At 38.0% G+C, this 24,082-nt stretch overlaps 1 protein-coding gene across 6 annotated transcripts in view; it reads left to right on the top strand.

Moving 5' to 3' along the window:
- The window catches only part of si:ch211-286b4.4 (SCO-spondin), a 56,782-nt gene that overhangs the window by 29,250 nt on the left and 3,450 nt on the right, over positions 1-24,082 (top strand). Inside the window, exons 41-90 of one of the 6 annotated variants that reach the window (XM_058799231.1) lie at positions 33-172; positions 251-400; positions 487-612; positions 926-1,081; positions 1,354-1,470; positions 2,308-2,469; positions 2,552-2,770; positions 2,866-3,033; positions 3,112-3,240; positions 3,775-3,990; positions 5,395-5,573; positions 6,203-6,305; positions 6,391-6,549; positions 6,646-6,808; positions 7,012-7,115; positions 7,205-7,384; positions 7,573-7,779; positions 7,890-8,069; positions 8,791-8,982; positions 9,079-9,228; positions 10,155-10,258; positions 10,342-10,544; positions 10,968-11,188; positions 11,789-11,935; positions 12,026-12,190; positions 12,611-12,762; positions 12,844-13,012; positions 13,098-13,206; positions 14,085-14,224; positions 14,376-14,501; positions 14,682-14,861; positions 15,321-15,545; positions 15,652-15,778; positions 15,942-16,141; positions 16,224-16,436; positions 17,109-17,254; positions 17,341-17,468; positions 17,969-18,116; positions 18,231-18,363; positions 19,032-19,181; positions 19,260-19,386; positions 19,455-19,666; positions 19,749-19,911; positions 20,800-20,879; positions 20,967-21,127; positions 21,240-21,330; positions 21,424-21,575; positions 22,738-22,804; positions 22,886-23,023; positions 23,240-23,560. In XM_058799231.1, the coding sequence (XP_058655214.1) occupies positions 33-172; positions 251-400; positions 487-612; positions 926-1,081; positions 1,354-1,470; positions 2,308-2,469; positions 2,552-2,770; positions 2,866-3,033; positions 3,112-3,240; positions 3,775-3,990; positions 5,395-5,573; positions 6,203-6,305; positions 6,391-6,549; positions 6,646-6,808; positions 7,012-7,115; positions 7,205-7,384; positions 7,573-7,779; positions 7,890-8,069; positions 8,791-8,982; positions 9,079-9,228; positions 10,155-10,258; positions 10,342-10,544; positions 10,968-11,188; positions 11,789-11,935; positions 12,026-12,190; positions 12,611-12,762; positions 12,844-13,012; positions 13,098-13,206; positions 14,085-14,224; positions 14,376-14,501; positions 14,682-14,861; positions 15,321-15,545; positions 15,652-15,778; positions 15,942-16,141; positions 16,224-16,436; positions 17,109-17,254; positions 17,341-17,468; positions 17,969-18,116; positions 18,231-18,363; positions 19,032-19,181; positions 19,260-19,386; positions 19,455-19,666; positions 19,749-19,911; positions 20,800-20,879; positions 20,967-21,127; positions 21,240-21,330; positions 21,424-21,575; positions 22,738-22,804; positions 22,886-23,023; positions 23,240-23,560 (7,898 nt within the window). Of the gene's footprint in view, positions 1-32; positions 173-250; positions 401-486; positions 613-925; positions 1,082-1,353; positions 1,471-2,307; positions 2,470-2,551; positions 2,771-2,865; positions 3,034-3,111; positions 3,241-3,774; positions 3,991-5,394; positions 5,574-6,202; positions 6,306-6,390; positions 6,550-6,645; positions 6,809-7,011; positions 7,116-7,204; positions 7,385-7,572; positions 7,780-7,889; positions 8,070-8,790; positions 8,983-9,078; positions 9,229-10,154; positions 10,259-10,341; positions 10,545-10,967; positions 11,189-11,788; positions 11,936-12,025; positions 12,191-12,610; positions 12,763-12,843; positions 13,013-13,097; positions 13,207-14,084; positions 14,225-14,375; positions 14,502-14,681; positions 14,862-15,320; positions 15,546-15,651; positions 15,779-15,941; positions 16,142-16,223; positions 16,437-17,108; positions 17,255-17,340; positions 17,469-17,968; positions 18,117-18,230; positions 18,364-19,031; positions 19,182-19,259; positions 19,387-19,435; positions 19,667-19,748; positions 19,912-20,799; positions 20,880-20,966; positions 21,128-21,239; positions 21,331-21,423; positions 21,576-22,737; positions 23,024-23,239; positions 23,561-24,082 lie in introns of those variants that run through there. The other 5 variants (XM_058799230.1, XM_058799229.1, XM_058799228.1 and 2 more) reach the window with 5 other exon arrangements.

Below are 24,082 nucleotides of genomic sequence, written 5' to 3'. Positions count from 1 at the left end.
CTTTCTCATGCTAATCTCTTTGGATTTTGCAGTTACGTGTGTAACCAGAGTGCCTCGCTCTCTGAGCCAGTTGGAGATTCCACAGGAGGCAGATGCACTGCTGGCTTCTATTGCCCAGCGGGTGCCAGCCATATGGAGCCCTGTCCTCTGGGCACATTTGGCTCATTAGAAGGTCTTATTCCAGCATATGTAGCATAGCTGTGCTGTTAAATATGGATGAATGAAACTAACATTCTGGGTGTTTGTATAGGAGCAGCATCAGTAGAGATGTGTCAGTCGTGCACACCAGGACAGTACTGCGCAGAACCTGGGCTGAGTTCACCCTCTGGGCCCTGTAGTCCAGGATACTACTGTATTCAAAGATCACACACCTCTACGCCTCAGAACTACAACAACACAGGTCATTTTTTCCACCTACCCCAGTGTTTGATCATGGTAATGAATGTAAGCATTGTAATAGTAGTTAATTTAATTTTTGTTTTTTAGATTGTGAAGAACCTGGGGCTCATACAATGGAGGATGTCTATTCTCAGATTCAGTTCTTTGGGGATGTGTGTCCTGCAGGGCACTACTGTCCAATTGGTAGTGCACGACCAGAACCCTGCCCACCAGGTAGAGTTTGAAACAAATATTTACCCCAAAATTAAAATTCTGGCATTATTTACTAACCCTCATGTCATTTCAAACCTGTATGGTTATGTTTCTTCTGTAAGTCAAAAAAGGAGACATTTAGCAGAATGTTCACGCTGCTCTTTTCCAAACAATACTGTATAATCATAGAATGATGATGGGTTTTCGAGCTCTGAAATGGCTGATTAGATTTTGGTCTGTTATAGAAGTATAACTAGCATTTGGCTGCACACTATCTTGTGTCTATTTCTCATTGCTGTTTTACTAAATGATCTCTGATTGTTCTGTGTTACAGGTTCCTTCCTGGGCCAGCGTGGGGCTGTATCTGAGACAGACTGTCATCCATGTACCCCTGGATTCTACTGTCCAGACTGGGGTCAGAGCTCTGCGGAGCTCCGCTGTCCTGAGGGCAGTTTCTGTCCGGCAGGTTCTGTAACAGGACATCAACCCGGTAGGATGTAATACTGACGAGGCAGAAATCCACATTGTCCTCTGGGCATCAGTTAAACTGGGGTACTGGATGTACAGAACACTGAGCGGGTTTCATAAATAGAGAGAGACGGTGTCTACGTCCTCCTGCCATTTATCTTCATGACTAACCACAGCATCTCTACAGGGTTGCCCTAGTGCTGTCTGAATTATTTAGTACTGTTGCCATGAGATGTCTAGACATCGTCTATTTATATACTGCCAGTCTCTTACCTTTATGATCTGTCTGTTCAGACCGTCAGTGTCCGTATGGTCACGCGTGTCCGTATGGCAGCGTCCAGCCTGCCATCTGTCTGCCTGGTACTTATCAGCCTCTGCCATCCCAGCCTTCCTGCAAACCATGCCCACCAGGTAAATATTAAATGAGTCTCTCAAAGCTTGTTAAAGAATGTTTGGGTTGTATTTTACCCCAGAATCATAAAGAAAAAATTTGAATATAAATACTACATTCATTATTTTTGGGACAGATAAACATTTTACTATACTTTTTTATAGTTACCCTGACTATCTTGATATTTGACTTCTACTATTCCCATTATTTTTAGTAATGATTCTCATTGCTGTTATGCAGGACATGTTTACATTACAATAAAACAAGTACTGTAATACAATGATTTTTAAAACTAAAATAAGCGAACGTGATTTTTGTTAATTCTTTATGGTTCTAAAAATAGGATTCCTTGAATGTCAAGAAATATCTGGATCATATTTCTTCCTAAATTCATTCAAAAAAGAGAAAATTAACCTTCCATCTACATTTGACATTTGACATTTACTATTCTGACTGCAAATTATTATTTCCATTACCATTATATAATATTTTTAAAATTTGTAATATTTTAATTTTTCAATCTTAACGGTGCTAAAAAATTCTTAATTATTTATTTTGATTTTTGGAGTGAAAAATGACCTAGAAATTTTTGGGTCATATTTCTCCCCAAATTTAAATGTATTTCATAAATTAAATTATTTATATCCTTAATTATATTTTGCATTGACGTTATTGTTTTACTATTGTCATTTATTTTCAATAATGATTTTCATTACCACAAAACTGAATGTTTTTTTACATTATAGTAATCCAGTGATTTTTTTGAAAATTAAAATGAGCATATTTTTATTTTTTTTAAATCTTAATGGTTTTAATTATTAAACAAGTGAATAGTACTATGCTTTTTCTTCTACTAGGTTTTTACTGTTTGGAGGGTTGCACCACCCCGTTTCCCTGCCCTGCGGGCTCTGCAAGTATGATTGAGGGGTTGCAATCTCAACTGGATTGCTCTCCATGTCCTCCCGGATTCTACTGTAACACCAGTGCACTAATCAGCCCCACCGGACCATGCTCTGCAGGTCAATGCCACAGAAATTCCCATTAGAGCCTGTTCTGCTGGTGTATATCTTAATTTTACATCTCGTTCTCCCTCCATAAAAGGCCATTTCTGTTCATCTGGAGCCACAGAGCCTGCCCCAGTCTCTCAGATGTATGGAGATATATGTCCAGCAGGACATTACTGCCCCGAGCAGAGCAGTGCTCCATTACCTTGTCCTGTCGGTTTCATTCTCCAGGACAAAGGAGCCACTTCTTCTAATGATTGCTCCCCTTGCCCTCCAAGCAGATACTGCGTTGCACCAGGCTCCTCTCAGCCCTCAGGTTGGCAGATCATAAATGTTACACTGTAAATCACAAAATAATTAATCTGAATGATGATGAGAAGTGATGCCTATGTTATACTTGCTCTTTTACAGGGTTTTGCGCTCCAGGTCACTATTGCATCGGCAGCGCAGATACCGCCGCACCTCAGGCCTCACCCTCTCAGCAGACCTGTTTTTGTGACCTCATACCTTCATCCCACCTCCAAATGTATGATCTTTGCTTTCTGAAGCACAACATAACTTGCTCAATTCACATTTCAGGTAGGACTCCTGGTATGGTACTAAATCATTTATATGGTAACGGATGAGCCTGTTAAAACTGACTGACACTTTTTCAAGGAGATGGTGCTGGAGTCTGGACCGATCTGGATCCTCTATTAGATTTAACCGAGTCTGAGGGTTATTCAGAATCACCTCTACAAATCACAGAAACATGCACTGGCTTCAAAGGAGACCTGTGTCCTAAAGGTATACAATGAACACTGGTATATTTGTTATTAAAATATGTCATTAAAAGGGTTGCTCACCCAAAATAGCCATCATTTACTCAGATTCAGATTCATTCTTTATTGTTACTCACTCTAATGTCATTGCAAACCTGTGTGACTTTCTTTCTTTTTTTGTGTATGAGATATTTAAAAAAATATGCTAGTTGCTCTTTTCTATGCAGTTACAATGAATAAGGACTGGAGCTTTTAAACTTATCATACACCATCATAACATTGTTTATATGACTTGTGGGCAATATCATCTGAGTGAGCAACAGACCAAATTGTATGCCATTATTTACTAAAAGCCTTCAAAGACTACCTAGTTACAATGTCACTCATTAAGAAGTCATTTACATTAGTTTTTTAACATTTCATTGATGATTTGTTCACAAAGCAGACATCTCTATTTCAAAGTATGACATTTTCAATATGGTGAACTATTTAGCTATATCTGTATAAGATTATGATTATTATGTACTGATTTCTAAAGCTCAGTGAATCTTTTCTGCAGGATCTTATTGCCCAGTGGGTTCATCTCTTCCTCAGCCCTGTGATTCAGGCTCTTATTGTAATCAGACTGGCCTGCACACTCCTGCAGGCCTCTGTTTTACTGGATTCTTCTGCCCCACTGGCTCCTTAAATCCCAGTGCAATGCCTTGTCCTCCTGGACACCTCTGTCCCCGGGGCACACCACTACCCCTGCCCTGTCCACAAGGCACAGTAAGGAGTAAGTAAACTACTTCCTACTTAGGGCTAAAAGGACAACTCATTAATAAGTAACTTCATTACTGATTATAGCTTAAAATATAAATTTATATTTTGTTTATTTTACAAAATAAATTGATCCTGGTCATTATAGTAAATCTTCAATTTATCGACAGTATCTACCTGCATTTCTTCATAGTTACATTCTATAGATCTTTCTTTATATCCAAAATGCAATAGATGTTTGACCTCTTGCCCAGAGCCAGCGCCAGCACAGCACTGATGAAGGGGCGGCTGAAGTTATGAAGGGGGGCGATGACATATGTGGCCCATTAACATATTTGTGGGACCGTAAACAAACCTGCCCACTACTACTACAACCACTGGGTTCACACAGGTAGTGTTTTGGCTGTTAAAAACGTGAGCAACAGGTCAGAATTTAAAAAGCGCAAGGTCTAGAGGCTGAACTTCTTTGAACTTGAGCGCCGTGTTTCAGAATGATCATGCGCGAGAAGCTGCTATAAAGACCTGAGATGAGTGCAGCATTCAAAGATGTCCATAACCCGTTTACATTGAAATACAATGGAAAAGTACCAGAGTGAAATGAAAAAATGCTTTCTGAGTGAATGACCCTACTAAAAGCTACTTAGCAAATACAGATGGCAGATACAGAGTATTTAATAATATTACATAAAACAAAATTGCATAGGCCAATATATTCAAAAATCTGACATCCAGGAAATAAACAGATTTTAGTCTTAGGCAGTAGTTTCACCACAAATATAGACAAGTGATACCACCACCACCAAAAATACTTAATTGTGTCTTCTTTACTATAAAACACACATTCATTGCGACCCATTTAACAGATGCATTATTTTATGGTAAGTTAGAACAACTTGAACAGCAACAAACAATAACAGCGAAGTAATCAACTAACTACGATCATCTAGCTCGCTATTAAACATTAAAAAAATTATTTCATCATATCTTTAGCTTACTTAGTAGAGCTGCATTCTTAGAAGTTTGTGGGTCAATTGTAACAATTGTAAATCGTAAGTCGTAAATCGTTGATATAGTACAATAATATTAATACTAGAAAGCCTATGCACTTGGCAGCTTTATTTTTTAATTATTATATTTCATAATTAAAATCTATTTTCACACTCATCTTCAGTGAGGGGGCGGGATAGTCCAAGCGAGGGGCAACGCCCCCTCATGCCCCTACACCCCACCCCCTTGGCGCCGGCTCTGCTCTTACATCTCTTACAATTGTCTTTATTGCCTATTAACATTTTACTTGCCATTAACCAATTAAACCGCTGTGGCTGGATGCTTATTAATCATTTTGTGATAGTACGAGTCACTTAATGGTTCGATTTTTTTTCCGGAAGCTTTATGGTTCCACATTTTTAATACTCACTAGGCTCTACTGGGGGATCCATTGCAGATGATTGCCTTGAATGTCCACCAGGATATTTCTGTGAGCGAAGAGGCCTAACCAAGCCCTCTGGTCTGTGTTCTGAGGGCTATTATTGCCCTGGAGGACAGGACACATCCAGACCGCCAGAGCATGTGTGTGGTGCAGGCCACTTCTGTGAAAGTGTAAGTGGAAATTTCACCATATACACATTTGAATTATTTTATTTTGTTTTATCTTTTTTATTATAAATACATTTATTTTTTAGATTATTTATTGTAACATTGGTGACACTAGTGACATGAAATAAAGGAACAACCTTAAAAAAAAAAAAAACTATTATTAAAATATTTTGTTTTGCATTTTTTTCTCACTTATAAGGTCTTGCCTTACCTGGAAAAAATAACATGAGTAATAAAACATTAAACACACCCTTAAAAGTCATAGAAGTTATATACCAGATAGAGAACAAGTGAACAAGGCACTGGGCTAATCTTTAAACCATTTCATTATTTAATAAAAAGTTAGGTTATATAATTGTGCCTTTTACAAGGGATTTCTTTAATATTTCAATTTTTCATGACTGAAATGTAAATGTTTGAGAATGATTTAAACAAATCCACTGTAAAAGTATAAAAGAACAAAAGTGAAATGGCATGAATTTAGTCAAATGACTTTGTTAATTTGAATCTAATTCCCTAATTTGTCATTTTTAATGCATTTAATTCTCTTAATATGTTAAAATGGAATATAAAAATGACAGTGACCTTCATAAAACATATTTATAAAACACATATTGTTACTGCTCTAACAGGGCAGCATCACAGAGAGGCCATGTTTCCCAGGAAGCTTCCAGCCCAGTCTAGGCCAACATAGATGTGAGGTGTGCCCTGCCCGCTTTTTCTGTCCTGAAAATGGTATGAATGATATTTTATCAAATTAATGGTTGAAATATATATCTGTTATTTATGCCTTTACATAAGGATGTTTTTCTTGTACTAGGTATGACGCACCCACTCCCATGTCAGCCTGGGTTTTATTGTCCAGTTGGGGCATCTAATCAGCATCCATGTCCTCCAGGGAGTTATGGGAACCTGTCTGGATTGGCTGAATCTTCTGAATGCTCTCAATGTGACCCTGGGACCTATTGTATGGGGTCAGGTATGACGCATGAACAATGATTATATTTTCCCCAGAGAGAACATGCTAATCCTGCTTGGTCTGATATGTGGAGCTGATATTAGTTTGTCTGTCCAGGAAATGTGTCACCAACTGGCTCTTGCAGTGCTGGATTCCTGTGTTTTGGAGGAGCCATCATTCCCTCTCCAAATGATAATGAGACTGGAATACCGTGTCCAACTGGGTCTTACTGTCCAGCTGGAAGCTTTGCAGGAATACCTTGTCCCAAGGGCACATTTAGGTATTGATGTGACACATTACAATACAAAAGAACTGAATTTTTTTTTTAATTATTTATATTAAAAGCAACAAAAAAAGGAGAACATTCATTGCACAGCATTATATTTAAAAAATAATTGTAATGTAATTAACTTACATTTTTTTATTAAAAATGTAATTCAATTAAATGCCATTTTTAAAAATAAAAATGTAATTGGTTTGCAGCAATCAGCGTCAATTGTCAGACATAAGTCAATGCCAAAACTGCACACCAGGGTTTTATTGCTCAGAGCCAGGCCTGACCACAGTCAGTGGACCCTGCTTGCCAGGTCTGAATATCATTTACAGCAGAAATTTTTTAGACCTTCACAGGACTTCTTGAAGATGAATATTAATATGGCACGTCGTATTCCTACAGGGTTTTACTGCAGTGAGGGATCTCCGACTTCAGCTCCCATGTCAGCCGTGTATGGGGATATTTGTCCTCCAGGTCACTATTGTGAAATTGGTAGTGCTGTGCCAACTCCCTGTCCAGTGGGCAGCCGGCGCCCTCATAGTGGGGGAAAGGGCACAGATGATTGCATGCCTTGCCCTGGAGGTACTGTGTTACTCCATTTTAGAGATATACTGTCTGCTCCTTTGACTTTATGGGGCTCCATTGACTTTATAAGGCTCCATTTAAGTGAAATTTACTTAAGTTAGGAAGTTACTACCATTTCTAGAAGACGTCAAATGCAAAATCGATTCTACTCATGGGTCTTTTTATGTATTGTTGTTCGATCACAGGTCAGTTTCAGGATCAAAAGGGACAGAGTGAGTGTAAACCCTGTCCTCCAGGTTTCCATTGCGTCAACCTCACAAGAGGCTTTATGGGGGTCAGCACTCCTTTGGTCTGTCCTGAAGGCTTTTACTGCCCCAATGAGACTCAGTCTGGAAACCCAGTTCCATGTCCCAAAGGCACATACAGTGATTCTCTTGGCCTCATTTCAGCAGGTGATTTATTCTGTTCTGTATTGCAATAACATGATTAGCAAGTGAACATGATTAAATGCATTTTTCTGTTTATATAACGCTTATTGGGTCTGTTTTTTGTATAAATGCAGAGCAGTGCCTGGTGTGTCCTATGGGCCATTTCTGCGGTTCATATGGACTCTCTGAGCCCTCGGGGCCCTGCGCCCCTGGATTCCTCTGTTTTGTGCAGGCCACAGTTCCCAACCCCACTGACAACAGCACTGGCACTTTGTGTCCACCGGGGGCATACTGCCTTCTGGGAACAAGAGCAGGTGCTCTTTGGAACATTGTTAATTTAGTATTATTTATACAATATAATACTATTTATTAATATTTTAAATTAGCTTTTTTGCTTTTCTTAAGTTTGTTTATGTGCTTTTGTCATTTTTTATTAGTTTTTGTTGCTTTTAAATATTTGTGTTTAGCTTACTTTACATTTTAGTTTTATTAATTTTGTACAATCAATTTTTAATTTCAGTTTTCATGTAATATTTGTATTTCATTTCAGCTTTATTTAAATGAATGAACCATTTTAGTTTTAGTTAACAATAACAACACTATGGAGGGATCATAAGGGTTTTCAACCTTTACTGACTCAGAGACCCCCAAATAATAATATTTTTGATAAGGGGAGTGTGCATAATTTTTTTCTATTTTTTCTCACCCTGATCTGATTAAGCACAATGATTCATTTCAAGTTCACAATATTAATATTCCACTTAATTCCACTTACTATTCACTCACAATACCCACACATTTTCCACAAACCCTATTTTTCATATTCTAGATTCTATTTTTTCATTCAAATGTCACAAATTTTTTTAAAGAAAATGATTTGCTTTTTTATCCTTTGTGGAAAAGGTTAGTTCAGAGACCCCTGGCTGAAAACCATTACAATACCGCTAAAACATTGAAATTATGCCAGAATTTGGAGTTGTATGATGCAATCATGAGTCATCTTCTATTATTGTCTAAGTCTATTGTACCGTGTAGGTGAATGTTCTGCTGGCTACTACTGTGACTGGGGCTCCAGCAGTCCGGAACAGAGCCTCTGTCCTGCAGGTTTCTATTGCCCCGCAGGCACACACAAGCCCCTGGCCTGCACTGCAGGCACTTACAGCTCCGTCATGGGCAACAGTCACAGAGAAAATTGTGAGCCATGTCCATTAGGCTACTACTGTCAGGGTGCGTTACTTATTCTGTCTACAAGAAAATTAGTTTAAAACCATCTCTGTGCTCTTATAAATCTATTACAATAGATCCTATTGCATTACAACACAGGGGAAGCAGTAGCAGAGCTTCTTCCATGTCCACCGGGGCATTTCTGCCCCACAGGCACATCACAGGGCACTCAGTTCCCCTGCCCTCCAGGAACAGTGCAGCCACAGTCTGGGACAGCCAGTATAGATGAATGTCTACAATGTCCTGCAGGTCAGACTGAAAATACATGACAAAAAAAAAATTATTACATACAGAGACTGCTGTTCAAAAATTTGTGGGTCAGTAATATTTTGAAAGAAGTTATACTTTTATTCAGCAAGGATGCATTCAATTGACGAAAAAACAAAATTAAAGTAAAGACATTTATAGTAAAAGATTTCTGTTTCAGAAATGCTTTTCTTTTGAACTTCTAATCATCCAAGAATCCTGTAAAAATGTATCACAGTTTCTACAAAAATATTAAGCAGGCCAACTGTTTTCAATATTGATGATAATAATAATAAATCAGTATATTAGAAAGCTTTCTGAACAATCATATGACACTGAAGACTGGAGTAATGACTGCTGAAAATTCTGTTTTGCATCACAGGAATAAATTACATTTTAAAATATATTATTATAGAAAACAGCTATTTTAATTTCTACAAATATTTCACATTTTCACAGTTTTTACTGTATGTTTTATCAAACAAAGGCAACCTTAGTGGGCATAAGAGCCTTCTTTCAAAAACATTTAGAAATGTTACCGACCCCAAACTTTTGAATGGTATGTATTACATTTTAGTTTTAGTAATTTTAGTACTTCAATTTATTTTTATTTCAGTTTTTCAAGTAATGCTTATATTTTATTTCAACTTTATTTAAATTAACAGCACTGTGGAGGAGCTGTTTAGCTCTTTTCATAAGGGTTTTCAACCTTTACAGACCCAGAGACCCCCAAGAAGACAGCCAATCCAAAACCCCCCGAAAAGGGACACATTATAATACCTTTTTTACTGAAAACCTTAATTATCATTATTACATTATATAATCAGATCATTATTTCATTCATTTATCATATCAATATAATTTATCCCCAAACTTTTGAATGGTTTGTATTTACATCTACATCTAATTCATGTAATCTGTCTGTCTAGGCATGTTTTGTGCTCGCCATGGTCTTTCAGAGCCTACAGGACGCTGCCAGGATGGATTTCACTGCCCCTCGGGTGCCACAAGCCCCAACGGCACTGGAAATGTAGTATATATCATCAGTTCTGTTTCTTAAAAAAGACACAGTGTGTTCACAAAGGGTTAAACTCATTTACAGTCTGTGATTTGCAGATTGAATCTACAGGCAACAGCATGTGCCCGCCTGGCCATTATTGCCCAACTGGTATCAGCTCTCCTCTCCCATGCCCCGCTGGAACATTCTCCAGCTCCCCAGGGTTGAGTGGGGCGGAGCAGTGTCAGCTGTGTCCTCCTGGGTACTTCTGTGAGCAGACTGCAATGGTCCATCCATCAGAGGCAGCTCTCTGTGATGCTGGGTAATTATATCTATGCTTTTCAGTAGCTAAACACAGTCATCTGACAATGGTACACCCACACCCACTAGAGTTGAGCCAACCTGGTGCACTCGTGCATTGCTAATGGATCTTAGTGGCACGATTTCAGATGTTAAAGATTTATTGTCCATTACTGAGTAGTGCTGAAACTATTATTGATATTCTCCATTACTGAAATGTTATGTAAAGTGCAAATGAGTCAGGAAAGATAACTTATTAAAGCAACTCTATGGATCCAGTTTCTATCCATTTGTGGCTGGGTTGGAAAACAGATACAGTGGCAGTGTAGTGCTTTTGCGATTGGCTTGTTGAGGAGATTTATTCATCAGACATCTAAAACTTGGTGTATGCTCATAAAACAATTTTTGAAAATAAGTTTATGACAGCTTTATTTCTCCCTCACAGATATGTGTGTATCAATGGGAGTCGTAGTGCTCGACCGGTAGATGGATTGCAGGGTTATATTTGTCCGAGCGGACACAGCTGCCCCATTGGTACTCCATTGGAAGTGCCTTGTGAGCCTGGCACATACAGCAAAGCTCCTGGTGCCACCCACTGTCTCTCATGCCCAGCTGGCACTATGTGTCCTTCCCCTGGCACACAGGAGCCGTCCCCGTGTCCCATGGGTGAGTCCAGCCCTGTGCTGAGATTATTATGATGGATTATTATGAATTAAGTTTTTCTATTCTGCTGCAAATCCTTTTTTCCCCATCATACAATGCAATTTATAAATTTACAGTCAGTAAGATTTATTTTATGGTTTTGAAAAAAGTCTCTTATGCTTATCAAAGCTGCATTTATTTGATCAGTAAAAGCAATAAAATTGTGAAATGTTATTAGAAATTAAAATAACTGTTTTCTATTTGAATATATTTTAAAATGTAATTTATTCCTGTGATGCAAAGCTGAATTTTTCAGCAGCCATTACTCAAGTCTTCAGTGTCATATGATCCTTCAGAAATCATTCTAATATGCTGATGTGCTGCTAAAGAAACATTTCTTCTTAACAATTGTGCTGCTTAATTTTGTTTATGGAAACCTTGAGACATTTTCACTATACATTATTGTCAGGAATATTTGATGAATAGAACGTATAAAAGATCAAATTATAAATATCTTTTGATCAATTTTGCAGTACATGTCCTTCCTAAATCCAAACCTTTGAACAGTGGTGTATATGCTATGATGTTTGCTAACAATCTGCCATCTTTCCTGTGTTGCATCAGGTCATTTTTGCCCTGTTGGCACTGCTGCTGCTGTACCCTGTCCTGTGGGCACACTGGGACAGGCTACCAGGGCTCAATCGAAGGCTGCCTGTGTGCCCTGCCCTACCGGACTCTACTGCAGTTCACCTGGAACATCACAACCACAGGGTCTGATATCATCCCACACTTTGTTTTTTTTATAAGAGCACAGGTTTTAGTCTGTGACTGTATCATATGGACTAATTGTTTTATTTATAGGCCAGTGCCAGCAGGGTTATTTCTGCCAAGGAGGGTCTCCAAATCCTGCTCCTTTGAATACAACTGGCTACCTCAGGAATGGCCCCTGTCCGCAGGGTCACTTTTGCCCTTCTGGAACCCTAATGCCTCTGCCTTGCCCAGCTGGCAGCATTCGTGACCTCACAGGTGTGTACAGACCCACACATTTATTTTAATATAAATCTATAAAACATTTAGAGCCTCTAAGGAAAAACAATAAAGCAGTTCAAAAGGGCAGTTATTATACGCAACCAAAAACAACAAGAGAAGCAACATGTAGTTGCATATGAATAATTTACCAGGGATCGCACATCAAAATAAATCAGCTATCAAATCCAATAGGCTGTGTGGCTTAAATTCACTGGTCCATAAATAATATTGCACAGATTCAGCTTTATTTGCTCTTATAAATTCACTCTAGCAATATACTTTTAAATAATTGACATGCTTCTAAATATTGCCGTTTCCATATTCTCTGGAACCTTTTGCACATTAATATTTTATCATTTACCTTCTTTATTTACTAACATGCAGTGTTTTGTGTTCATAATATTGATCTGCCCACAGGGGGTTACTCCATAGAAAGCTGTCTTCCCTGCCCAGCAGGGCATTACTGTGCTAGCGAGGGCCTGGACGCTCCAACTGGACCCTGTGCCGCAGGCTTTTACTGCCCCGTAGACTTCTCCTCCACCACCCCGCATGCCTTCCTCTGCCCCAAGGCCAGTTCTGCCTCCTTCACACCCTTCTATCTCTTTTTAATCTGTACCTAGCAACCTGACTGACAGGTTTTGTTCTCTCAGGGTCATTACTGTCCCTTGGGCTCAGCCCTGGCCTTGCCCTGCCCCACGGGACAGTACCAGCCAAATCCGGGCTCGGATAACTGCATCCCCTGCCGTCCAGGCTATTACTGTGAGGAGGCAATTATCGGAGACCCCCGGCCTTGCCCACCACACTCCTACTGCCCTGCAGGTAACCCATGCTGCTGTAACTCTCTATATTGTGTCTGTGGTGTCATTAGTACACGCATATTATCTGATTCTGCTTGTAATTGCAGCAACAATGGTTCCTCAGCCTTGTCCCAATGGCACATACACTCCACCTGAGGTCGGGGGTTTGCAGGAGGAGAGAGAGTGTTTGCCGTGTCCACCAGGAAAGTTCTGCAAGTATGTTTACAGATCTTATAAGAGTGTTTCTTCAACCATGGACATTTATGACCTTGTAGACGTTTAGAAGATGAACTTAAACTTTACACACTCTCTCTATTTTATTATTTATTTGTATGCTACTATTCAGATGTTTGGGTCAGTAAGATTTTTAATGTCTTTGAACAAAGTCTCTTATACTCACCAAGGCTGCCTTTATTTTGTGAAATTACAGTAAAACTGTAATATTTATTACAATTTAAAATAGCTGTTATAATATATTTTAAAATTTAATTTATTCCAGTGATGGCAAAGATGAGTTTTCAGCATCATTACTACAGTCTTCAGTGTCACATGACCCTTCAGAAATCATCTAGTATGCTGATTTGATGCTCAAGAAACATTTCTTCTTATTAGCAATATTGAAAACATTAACCAGGCAGTTGAATTAACATTGGTTAATATATTTGTAGAAAATGTAATTTTACACTGTAAGCTTACATTTTTTCAGCATTCTTTAAATAATAGATATTTCAAAATTTTGCTATTTTGTAGCATAAATTGGTTTACTGTCACTTTTGATCAATTTAATGCACCCCCTTAATAAAAGTATTAATAATACTTAAAATACACTTATAAAAAAAACACTTTTGTATGTTCAACTATTACATGGAGTTCAAAACAACAGCATTTCTTTGATATAGATTTTTGTTTTTATTATGCATGAATTTTTGGTCACTTTATGTGGCCTTTCTGCATAAAACTATTAATTTCCTAAAAAAAAAAAAAAAACTTGCTGATCCCAAAAACGGCAGTGTACATGCATGCATCACATTTTTTCTGAAAATAATGAAAATTCAGTTATTGAGTTTTTGTGTCTGATTATTATTATTATTCAGGGCTGGTCAGGTGAAAGGCCTGTGCGCTGCTGGATTCCTGTGCATCTCTGGCAGTTCAGAGTTCACCCCTCAGTCTGCCTTTCTGCTCAACAGAGACCAGTGTGAGTGGGGAGCACAGTGTGCTGGACCGTGTCCTGTTGGTACGTTATTCATCTTCCTATAAACCCATCCATGAATCCAGAGTACAGTCTTGATACATACAAAAAGTGATTAAGGATATGTTTTATATGATATGTGATTCACACTGTAGCTGTCCAGAGTGTGTTTATTCCTGCTCCTGTTTTTGGACAGGCTTTTATTGCCCTGAAGGCACAAAGGAACCTTTATCTTGTCCTGCCAACACTATAAGAGCAATCTCTGGAGCAAGTACTATACATGACTGTCTGCCTTGTCCTCCAAGACACTGGTGCCAAGAGGGTATGTCAATTGCTATACTGGAATTTACATGTGCTATGTGTAAATATGTCCAATTGTACTTTAAATCTAACAATTAATTCCTGACAAATTTCCATATAGTATTGTATAGTTAGTACAGTAGCTTGTTACATCCATCTGAATGAAAAATTAAGCATTATTTTGCTTTCTGCGTTCTTACAGGTGATCCCATTCCACGGATGTGTCCACCAGGCTATTACTGTGACGGCATAGCTGATTATGAGTCTGCGGGGCGGCCGGGGCCTAGAGAATGTCCCCTGTTTACATACAGGCCCACGTCTGGGGCAGGAAGCAAAGGAGACTGTCTTATTTGCCCCCCTGGCACTTTTTGTAACTCCACAGGTCTGATATACCATGTAGAACACACTATAGTATATATAATCATAAATTTTATGTACAGTTAAAAAAGTGACAATATGGACTTCAACATTTCAAATAAGTGCTGTTCTTTTGAATAATTAGAAATGTTCCTTGAGCATCAAATCAGCATATTAGAATGATTTCATATGACAATAAAGACTCGAGTAATGGCTGCAGAAAATTCAGCTTTACATGCAAGAAAAAAAAACATTTTAAAGTATTTTAAAATGGAAAAAAGCACCTTCTTTCATAAGAGACTTCTTTCAAAAATATTAAAAAATCCTACTGACCTCAGAATGTTGAACAGTAGCGTATCTTATATAATATAGTATAGATAATCATATACTTGCTTCATATTTTGGACAGAATGATGATTTACATTAATTTACATCTTTGTGTTCCTGTCATCAGTAAACTTTGTTATTATAACCGTCTCCCTAGGGCTCACTGATTTCTCAAGCTTCCTTTGTCCACCGGGTCACTGGTGCGGTGGGACAGGTTTCCCAGTGCCCTGTCCTGCAGGCACCATGAGGGCACAGCCAGGGGCAGCTGCTGTCAGTCTGTGTGAGCCTTGCCCTCCTGGTACCTATTGCCCAGACCCTCGCACCATGGGCCAGCCTAATACAGCAGGCATCCCATGTCGAGCTTCTTATGAATGTCCTGCAGGTAAGTGTGATTTCTACATGACTGATATTTACAAATGCACTAAAAGGTGCATAAATGGCACATATTATAACCGTGAAGTGTAATAAAGTGATCCATCATCATACAGGCTCAGTCACAGAGACCCCTTGCAGAGCTGGTTCATACTGTAGACCCCAGACAGGAGATCCCACACCGTGTCCTGCAGGATACTACTGTCCCGAAGGATCTCACACCTACAGCTCACCACAGCAAGTGTAAGCACCAACCTGCTAGGGATGTACAATATATTGCAAAGAGAGGTTTTTCGATATTGGATATTAATTGTGATATTCCTCTATTTTTACTTTTCCTATCACTCACTTATATTCATTTAAATATAAATATGATTAAGAAAAAATGATTAATCTGTTTTTGCAGATGTACTTTTCCATATTACTGCCCAGCCAACAGCTCTACCATGCTGTCCTGTCCAGATGGCTGGATGCCGCTGAACACCAGCGGTTTGAGGAAGTCTCAGGAGAGCAGCTGTGTGCTGTGTGGGGCCGGCACCTATCGGCCCAGTCGCTCCCCTCACCTCCAGTGCCTCCTCTGCCCTCCAGGACATCACTGCCCTCTGGGTCAGTACTGAAGAGCTCCCATAATACAAACAATAGCAGCGCTGATTGATTATGTTTAATATTTGAATGATCTGTTTACTAGGCTCACACCATTATAGTGTTCAACCCTGTCCAGTCGGGTACTTTTGTCCACAAGGCAGCTCCGATCCTGTTCCCTGCCCGCCTGGCTCATATGGAAACCACACTAGTGCTGAATCACTTGAGGAATGTAACAAATGCCCACCAGGGACCTTCAATCATTTGCACGCCCAGAGAGCCTGTCTCCCCTGTGGGAGTTCGTCCACCTCAGATGCAGGTCAGAGTGTGTTTTAGGACACTGTCTTTATCCTTAGGGGCCATTTACACAGAATGTGTTTTTGCCACAGATTAGGAGCCAGATTTTCTAAATAGGGCAAATTAGCGTTAGAGCGCAATTCCATAAAAGCGCCGATGGGAGGGGAAAATTTTGTGGGTGATTTACTGACAATGCGCACATTAAAGAAGACAGACGCAGCCTGATTATTTCCATAATGACCAGCGCAAATTACTGCCTGCTTTAAAACGTGTTTTTATGGGCTTTAAACAATGGTGCAAATACCAGTAATTTGACGAGTGCAAACGTTGCGTGATAAATTTAAATACTCTCCTCCCATAAAATTTGCGTCTGAAACTCCTACAACTATAACTATAACTATGTTCACACCTTTTCAGCACTAATTCTTTACTGCTCATCTTTAGTTAATCCTGACAGTACTATTTTAATGCTTTGCGCTGGCGCAAGCTGTTAGTAAATCTGGCCCTATATGTCTTCTGGATTACGCAATCAGATTCCAAAAATGAAACACTTGTAATTAGATTATATTACATTTTTCACTACTATAGTACTACAACTATTTTTATTGATTACATGATTACAAAATCAATGGCCCATTACACTCCTAAAAACAAACCATAGCATGTAATGTATCTGTTTTGTTTCTTTTCATAGGGGCGTCCTCTTGTACCTGCCTAGGCAAAAACCGTGCGTTCCAGTACTCAGATGGGTCGTGCTTGTGTAAGTCCGGTTTTGTCTTTTACAATGAATTAGACTTCAAAAGCTCCACCGCAGACAGTGAACTGGACTGTCAGCCTGAGGTGAGATGTGTGCACTGAAGTACAGCTCTGTGTTTCTTCAGTATATTTGTGTGATAAGACAGTAAGGAGCTCTTCATTCTGTGTAGGTGAAGAAGCGCTGTGGGGCAGGTCAAGTGAGACTGGCCTCTACGCTGGAATGTGTTTTCCCATCCACCTACTCCTGTAACGTCACATGTGGACCTCAGGGTGGGACTTTGGATGTTGGGATGGGCATGTAAGTTTGTTGTTCCAGTGAGGAGGGAGTCTTCTGTGTATAATGTTAACACTTTACTGTAAGTAGTTGTTTTAGGTATCATTAACTTAGAATGAAAATACATTTACAGTATTTATTTATTTTGATGTTTATGCTAATTGCTACATAGAGAGGCGTTCAAAAGTTTGGGGTAAATAAGATTTATTTTTATTTTTTTCAGCTAGGGCACATTAAATTGACCAAAAGTTACAGTAAAGACATTTATATGTAACAAAATTAACAAATAAATGCTTTTAATATTAAATTTTAATATTAAAATATGCCTAAAAATGTATTTCGACTGTTGTAAGCATAATCATAGTAGAATGATTTCTAAAGGATCATGTGAGACGATGATAATGACCATCTAACCATATTATCCTTTACATAATGTGGTGCACATTATTAAAACGTAACCACTATGGTTCCATATAATGATTCATGGCTTCTTATAACAAGACATTTGTGTTATTTTTCTGCAGTTGTCACTGCGACAGGTACGTGTCAGTGGAGGAGCTGTGTAACTCTTCATGTGTGTCCACACTGCCGGTGCTCTCTGCCAGACTGGATACAGACGGACAGCTACTGTTGAGAATCAAAGCCGCAGATGAAAGCAAAACCTGGAGCAGGGTGAGATCTGGACCTGTTAAAAAGACTATTCATTGTTATGTATCAGTTATTGTACTGTGCTGCTTATTGATGTGAACTCATTCTAAATATAACATTGTTTCATTTTTCTCTCAGAATATGATAAATGTACTGGGACCCGATGTTCATGTCAAGAACATTGGAAAGATCCACTTCATCCAGTTCGCTCCTGAGGGAGTGTTTGGTTGGATTTTAAAAGACCCCCTGCTCATTGATTCTTTAGTAAGAGGTAAGCTGCCAGTGTTTATCTGGCCTCCAGACTCATACATTTTGCCCAAATCTTTCACCAAAATAATCCAGAACATAAAACTTTAAGTTAAAATCTTATCGACCCCAAACTTTTGAACAGCAGTTTACATTAATATTTACTACAGTTGTATAAATTGACAATGTATTCTGATCAAACATAAACATTAACAATGAACAACAGTACATTTATAAATGAACAAATAAATTAATAATTGCTGTGAAAAGTTGTTTATTTGTTCATGATACCTAATGCATTAACTGATGTTAACAAACTGAACTTTATTGTAAAGTAGTACAGTTATTATACATTTTTTACTACACAGCCCTCTGTAATACTTAATTCTGATTGGTCCATGACTCTGTGTATATTTGATGATTGTGACTGATTTTCTATTCTTTATATTTCCTATTCTGTGCTAGTTCTATGCTGCTGCATTCTCAAGATGTCAAATACATTTTAGATCAGTATTTCACATTTATTTATTAGCTTTTAAATAAGCAGAATCATTTATAGTCAGCTGGCCATCACACCAAAAAACTTCAAAATGGTACAAGAACACCTTGTCTGGGTTTATTTTGTGTTAATGACTGTCTAACTGTACATTATGCCTTCATTAAAACATTAAAGCTTGCAGTATTTCCTTTCAGAACCAGTTGAAATTCTAGAGAGAGATTTCAGGAAGAAACGACATGCTGATCAGAATGAGGTTTCCGAGCCTCTTCCACGGATCCCAAATCCCATCGCATGTCTGTCCCCAAATGATATGCTCATCTTTCAGCTCACCATCAACCACACCGGTATGGCTTTGTCAAATTCAGCACTAATACTGAATATACCTAGTGGCATGTATGTTTCATGTCATTCTGTGAATTTAGACCGCCACTACAGTCACTTCCCTGTGTACCAGAAGGACCACCTGTTCAGCAGTAACCCTGGCTGGGATTTTGGGGCATTTAGACGTCTGCAGCATCTTGTCAAACACACACAGCTAAATTCCAGCAAGTAAGACTAGATAGGTATATTACATGTAGCTTTCAACACAGATATGAAGCTGATCTTTATCTTATTAGATTTGCACATGTGTTCATGGAGCCGGGAAAGTATGTGTTCTTGGATAACGCAGTGCCAGACTGGAGTCTGATAGTGGTTGTGAGTGAACAGGGCTCTGAGTGCAACCCCACAACGGCTGCGTTCCACCCGACGACCCCTGCACAGCTTGTGCGACACGGGATTGTTAAACAACACAGCTTAAACCTCCTTCCAGACTGGGGGCTTATCACAGGTTGGGTGCTTTTGAAATAGAAAATGGCATTTTTCTTGCTAACAGGAATGCTTAACATACTGTGTTTTGTGTTTCTCCATAGGGATCTTGTCTCTGTTGGTGTTGCTGATAATAGTGTTGACAGCCTCTGCTCTTGTCTTGAGGCCTAATCGGTCCAACCTCATCGCTCAAGGGAGGCCAAAGCCCAAGTGGCGCAGTTTGGGTGAACCCAGTCTTCCTATTGAATATGTTTATAATACAGAAAGGTAAGTCAGCCGCTTATTGCTGAGGTGTCTTGATGTTTATCAAAGGGATATTCACAAGTAGTTTGGGACAAGAATACTAGGGATGCACTGACATTACATTTCTGACCAATATATATGCCAATTTATTTATTTTTTCCATGTAATGGCTGATAATTGATAAATTATTATTATTCTAAAATCAAATTAAAAATAAAACTCTAAAAACCAAAATAAATTGCTTTAAAGGATACACATAAATTTAGGCATCACAGCATTATGTATACAGTAGTATCAAAAACAAACAGTAATTTTGAGATTTGCCAAAGATTATATTTAACAGTGTTTGTAAATTATTGATGTTACTAATATTAATGTTATGAGAGTCAGATAATAGCAACAGTACTGTTAAAATGTAAGAAACAATCATGTACATTCAAAAATCAAATACTGACCAATATACACTTTAGTTGGGGTCAGTAAGATTTTTTGTTTTTGAAAGAAGTCTCTTATGCTCAGCAAAGGTGCATTTGTTTGATCAAAAATACAAATCAGTAATATTGTGAAATATTATTATAATTTAGAATAACTTTTCTGTTATAAATAATACATTTTAAAACATAATTTATTTTTGTGATGACAGCTTAATTTTCAGTCTTCAGTGTCACATGGTCCTTCAGAAATCATTCTAATATGCTGATTTGGTCTTCAAGAAACATTTCTTACTATAAATGTTGAAAACAGTTGTGCTGTTTAATATCATTTTAGAAACCTTGTTACATCTCAAAATTAATATCCATTTTTCATATTATACATTATTATGTTGTTATGCCTAAATTCACTTGTGGCATGTAAAGCAATGATCGCACATGGTGCAGTTTTGAGTGTGATTTGTGTTGTGTTGTGTTATAGTGTGGACAGCTCTGAGCCACTAGGTCTTAGAGGGGTGGGAGAGGGAGCGGAATCAGAGGAACCTGCTGTTTGCAAAGGAGGTAACTGACAATCATCTGAAATGCCTGACAAGGGATAAATATACGAAAACTCTTCTGAATTCTGTCGAATCCCGTATTGATGTGAAGGTTTCAGAACTACACTTATGGAGCTGGAGGAGTTTAATGTGAAAACTCTGTATGACAAGTTAGAGGATCAGAATTTACATCTGGCATCCCAGCTGGCAAAGCACCGCAAAGACACACAAGAGTTTTACAGGAACATGTGCCAGCAAATTGATGCTCTGAGGGTAAGACAGAGACAGGAAGTCAACTGAAGATAAGAAATGCATCAAAAATGGAAATAATGATGATAACATGATCAATCTCTGTAACTAATCAGTTTGTACATCTTGTATTTAGGACACACTAGAAAATATGGAACCTTCAGAACTGAACCAGCTGAAGAAAATACTAGACAATGACGTTCTGATGAAAAGAGAAACTGCTCATGGTGAGACAGAAGTTTGCTGTAACTCGAGCCTTACATGTGTATATACAGTCTTAAACAGTCACGGGTCTGTGAAAGTGTTTGTGTTTGCAACAGAGCCGTGGATGGGGCTGATGGAGGCTGTGCTGAGATCTTTGGAGGGAGTGCTGTGCAGGATGAATGGGGAGGTCTGGCAGCCACAGGACAGCACAGCAACAAACAGCCACAGAGACACTCGAGAGAGTGAACTTCACACCGGATTCACTCAGGTTACTTATTTCAGTCCATTAAAACAACACAGAGCCATGGATTACCAATGAATGCACATAATAGTGATATTAAAAGAATAATTCAGTAAAAACTTAAATTCTGTCATTATTTATACTCTCTTGTAAGTATAAGTCATTCTTTAAATGTGAGGCATGTTTCAAAATGGATCTTTTATCCTTTTATGATCAGATCATATTATATCTTTAATCATAAAAGTGTAACGTTTGATTTGTTCTTTTGGGCAGCGTTGTTATTGTGAACTAAAACCATTAAAATGTAAATATTAGATTAAAAAAAACTTAAGCAAAAATTTGTGTAACACTTTACAATAAGGTTTCATTTGTTAACATTGATTAACTATATTAGTTTACATATAGCATTTATTAATGTTAGTTAATGTTAACATTATTCAATCTGTTAACATTAATGTACTGTGAATTAACATGAATATGAACATTTTTATTAACTAACACTGAAAAAGATGAAAGATTGAAAAATGCCATAAAAATATATTGTTCATTGTTAGTTCATTTTAGTTAATGCATTAACTAATGTTAACAAATGAGTGAATTGTAAAGTGTTACCAAAACTTGAAATGTTGCCTACATTTCAACACTAAATGAAATAAAATAAGTTGAAGCTGAAGTAGTGCAATTACTAAAACTAAAATAAAGCTAAACAAAAATCTTAATCCAATAAAAATAACAAAAACTTCTTAATGTTCATTTCAGCATTTACTAATACATTATTAAAATCACAAGTTGTGTTTGTTAACATTAGTTAATGCACTGTGAACTAACATTAACAAATACATAGTGTAATAAATGCATTGTTCATTGTTAGTTCATGTTAGTTAATACATTAACTAATGTTAACAAATGACACCTTATTGTAAAGTGTTACCAAATAAAAACTACAATAGTATACACATAATACTAAAATAGCACTGCTTTTTAACACTTCTCTTTTTAGTGAATCGGTTCACACACGACCAATCTGAAATGATTCATTCACAAACCATACACGGAATCTAATATAGATGCATTAGTTTTGTATTCCAAGGGGAATAAAAATAGTCAAACCTGTTCGAGTGAGTACATAATGACATCATTTTTATTTCGGCTGAACTATCCCATTAAGTTTTTCTGTATCATTTTACAGTTTTCTCCTGCAGACATGTCAGAGTTTAAAGTGCGTGCAGAGACAGAGGCAGCTTCCTCGGATCAAGGTTCGACCTTGATAAAAACCAGTTTGCAGACTTTGACCCAGGGCTCCTGCTGTGCTCACGGTGCATGCTCTCATCTGTCAGGTCAACAGCAGAGCACCATCCCCTGCGTGAGTGAAGAGGAACTGGCCAAGTTTGTGTCTCTGACGCCTCTGTCCAAAACACTGCAGGAAATAAAGGAATCACTCCAGACTCTCACCCACGCGTCCAAGACAGAGGACGGTCGGTACACATTTGTGCATTGGGATTTAGTGAGCTAAAGTAGAAATGCACTTTTAATGAATTATGTTGATATATAACAATTAAAAATATAATATCAAAATTGTATTTATTTATTTAAAATATATTTTATTTATATATTGTATCTTTTTTGTGTGCCATGTAAGGTCTTCTAGTCGTTTCAGAGTTTTGACCTACATTTGCTTTCTTCTTCTTCAGTAATTATCAGCCCAGCAGAGGGTGAACCGTCACACCTGATCCCTGTTGCCCTTGACAGCCTTTCCCCACAGCATTTCACGGTCTTCCTGTTTGGCTGCCACATTGTGCGTTTACTGAGCAGAGCTTGTTCCTTCCCCCCGGTCATGCTGCTATTGGCCGGGACGGTGCCAGTCTCTCATTGTGATAACCTGCTGGCCTACTGCCATAAAGACTTTTATTACGACACAGCCAATCAAATTCTGTACATCCTAGAGAAGAAGCTTCAAAATGCTGGCCAGTTCATCTCCATTCTCTTACACTCAATGGCCTACATAACCTCGGGTAAGAAAGATTGCCCTAGTCTTCAGATCAAAGATACAGCAAAAACAGTAATATTTTGAAATTTTTTTTTCTATTTTAATATATTTTAGAATGTAATTTATTCATATGGTGGCTGAATTTATTTGAAATAAATTAAGTAAAAGACTTTACACTCACTTTTGATCAATTTAATGCATCCTTGCTGACTAACCCCTGGTTTCACAAACAAGGCTTAGGCCTAGTCCCAGACTAAAATGTAAGTCTGAGCTCTTTCAACTGAAAGACACTTGCACTAACTGATCTTAAAATACATCTGTGCATTTGTTTTGTCTCAAGATGCACAACAGTATTGTTTTTTCAAAGGCATGTTTATAAAAACTACTTAAATGTCCTAATTGAACTATTGCCTAATCCTGGCTTAACCTAAGACCTGTTTGTGAATCCAGGCCTTAAAGTGTTAATTTATTTAATAAAAGTAGTGTACAATACATAAAAGATACTAATACACAACATAAGACAATTAAAACATATAAAATATATCTA

This window comes from Onychostoma macrolepis, chromosome 15 (genome assembly GCF_012432095.1).
Source record: "Onychostoma macrolepis isolate SWU-2019 chromosome 15, ASM1243209v1, whole genome shotgun sequence".
Taxonomy (NCBI): Eukaryota; Metazoa; Chordata; class Actinopteri; order Cypriniformes; family Cyprinidae; genus Onychostoma; species Onychostoma macrolepis.
Note: the sequence above shows the minus strand (reverse complement) of the source record. Positions and strands in the feature narration are given on the sequence as shown.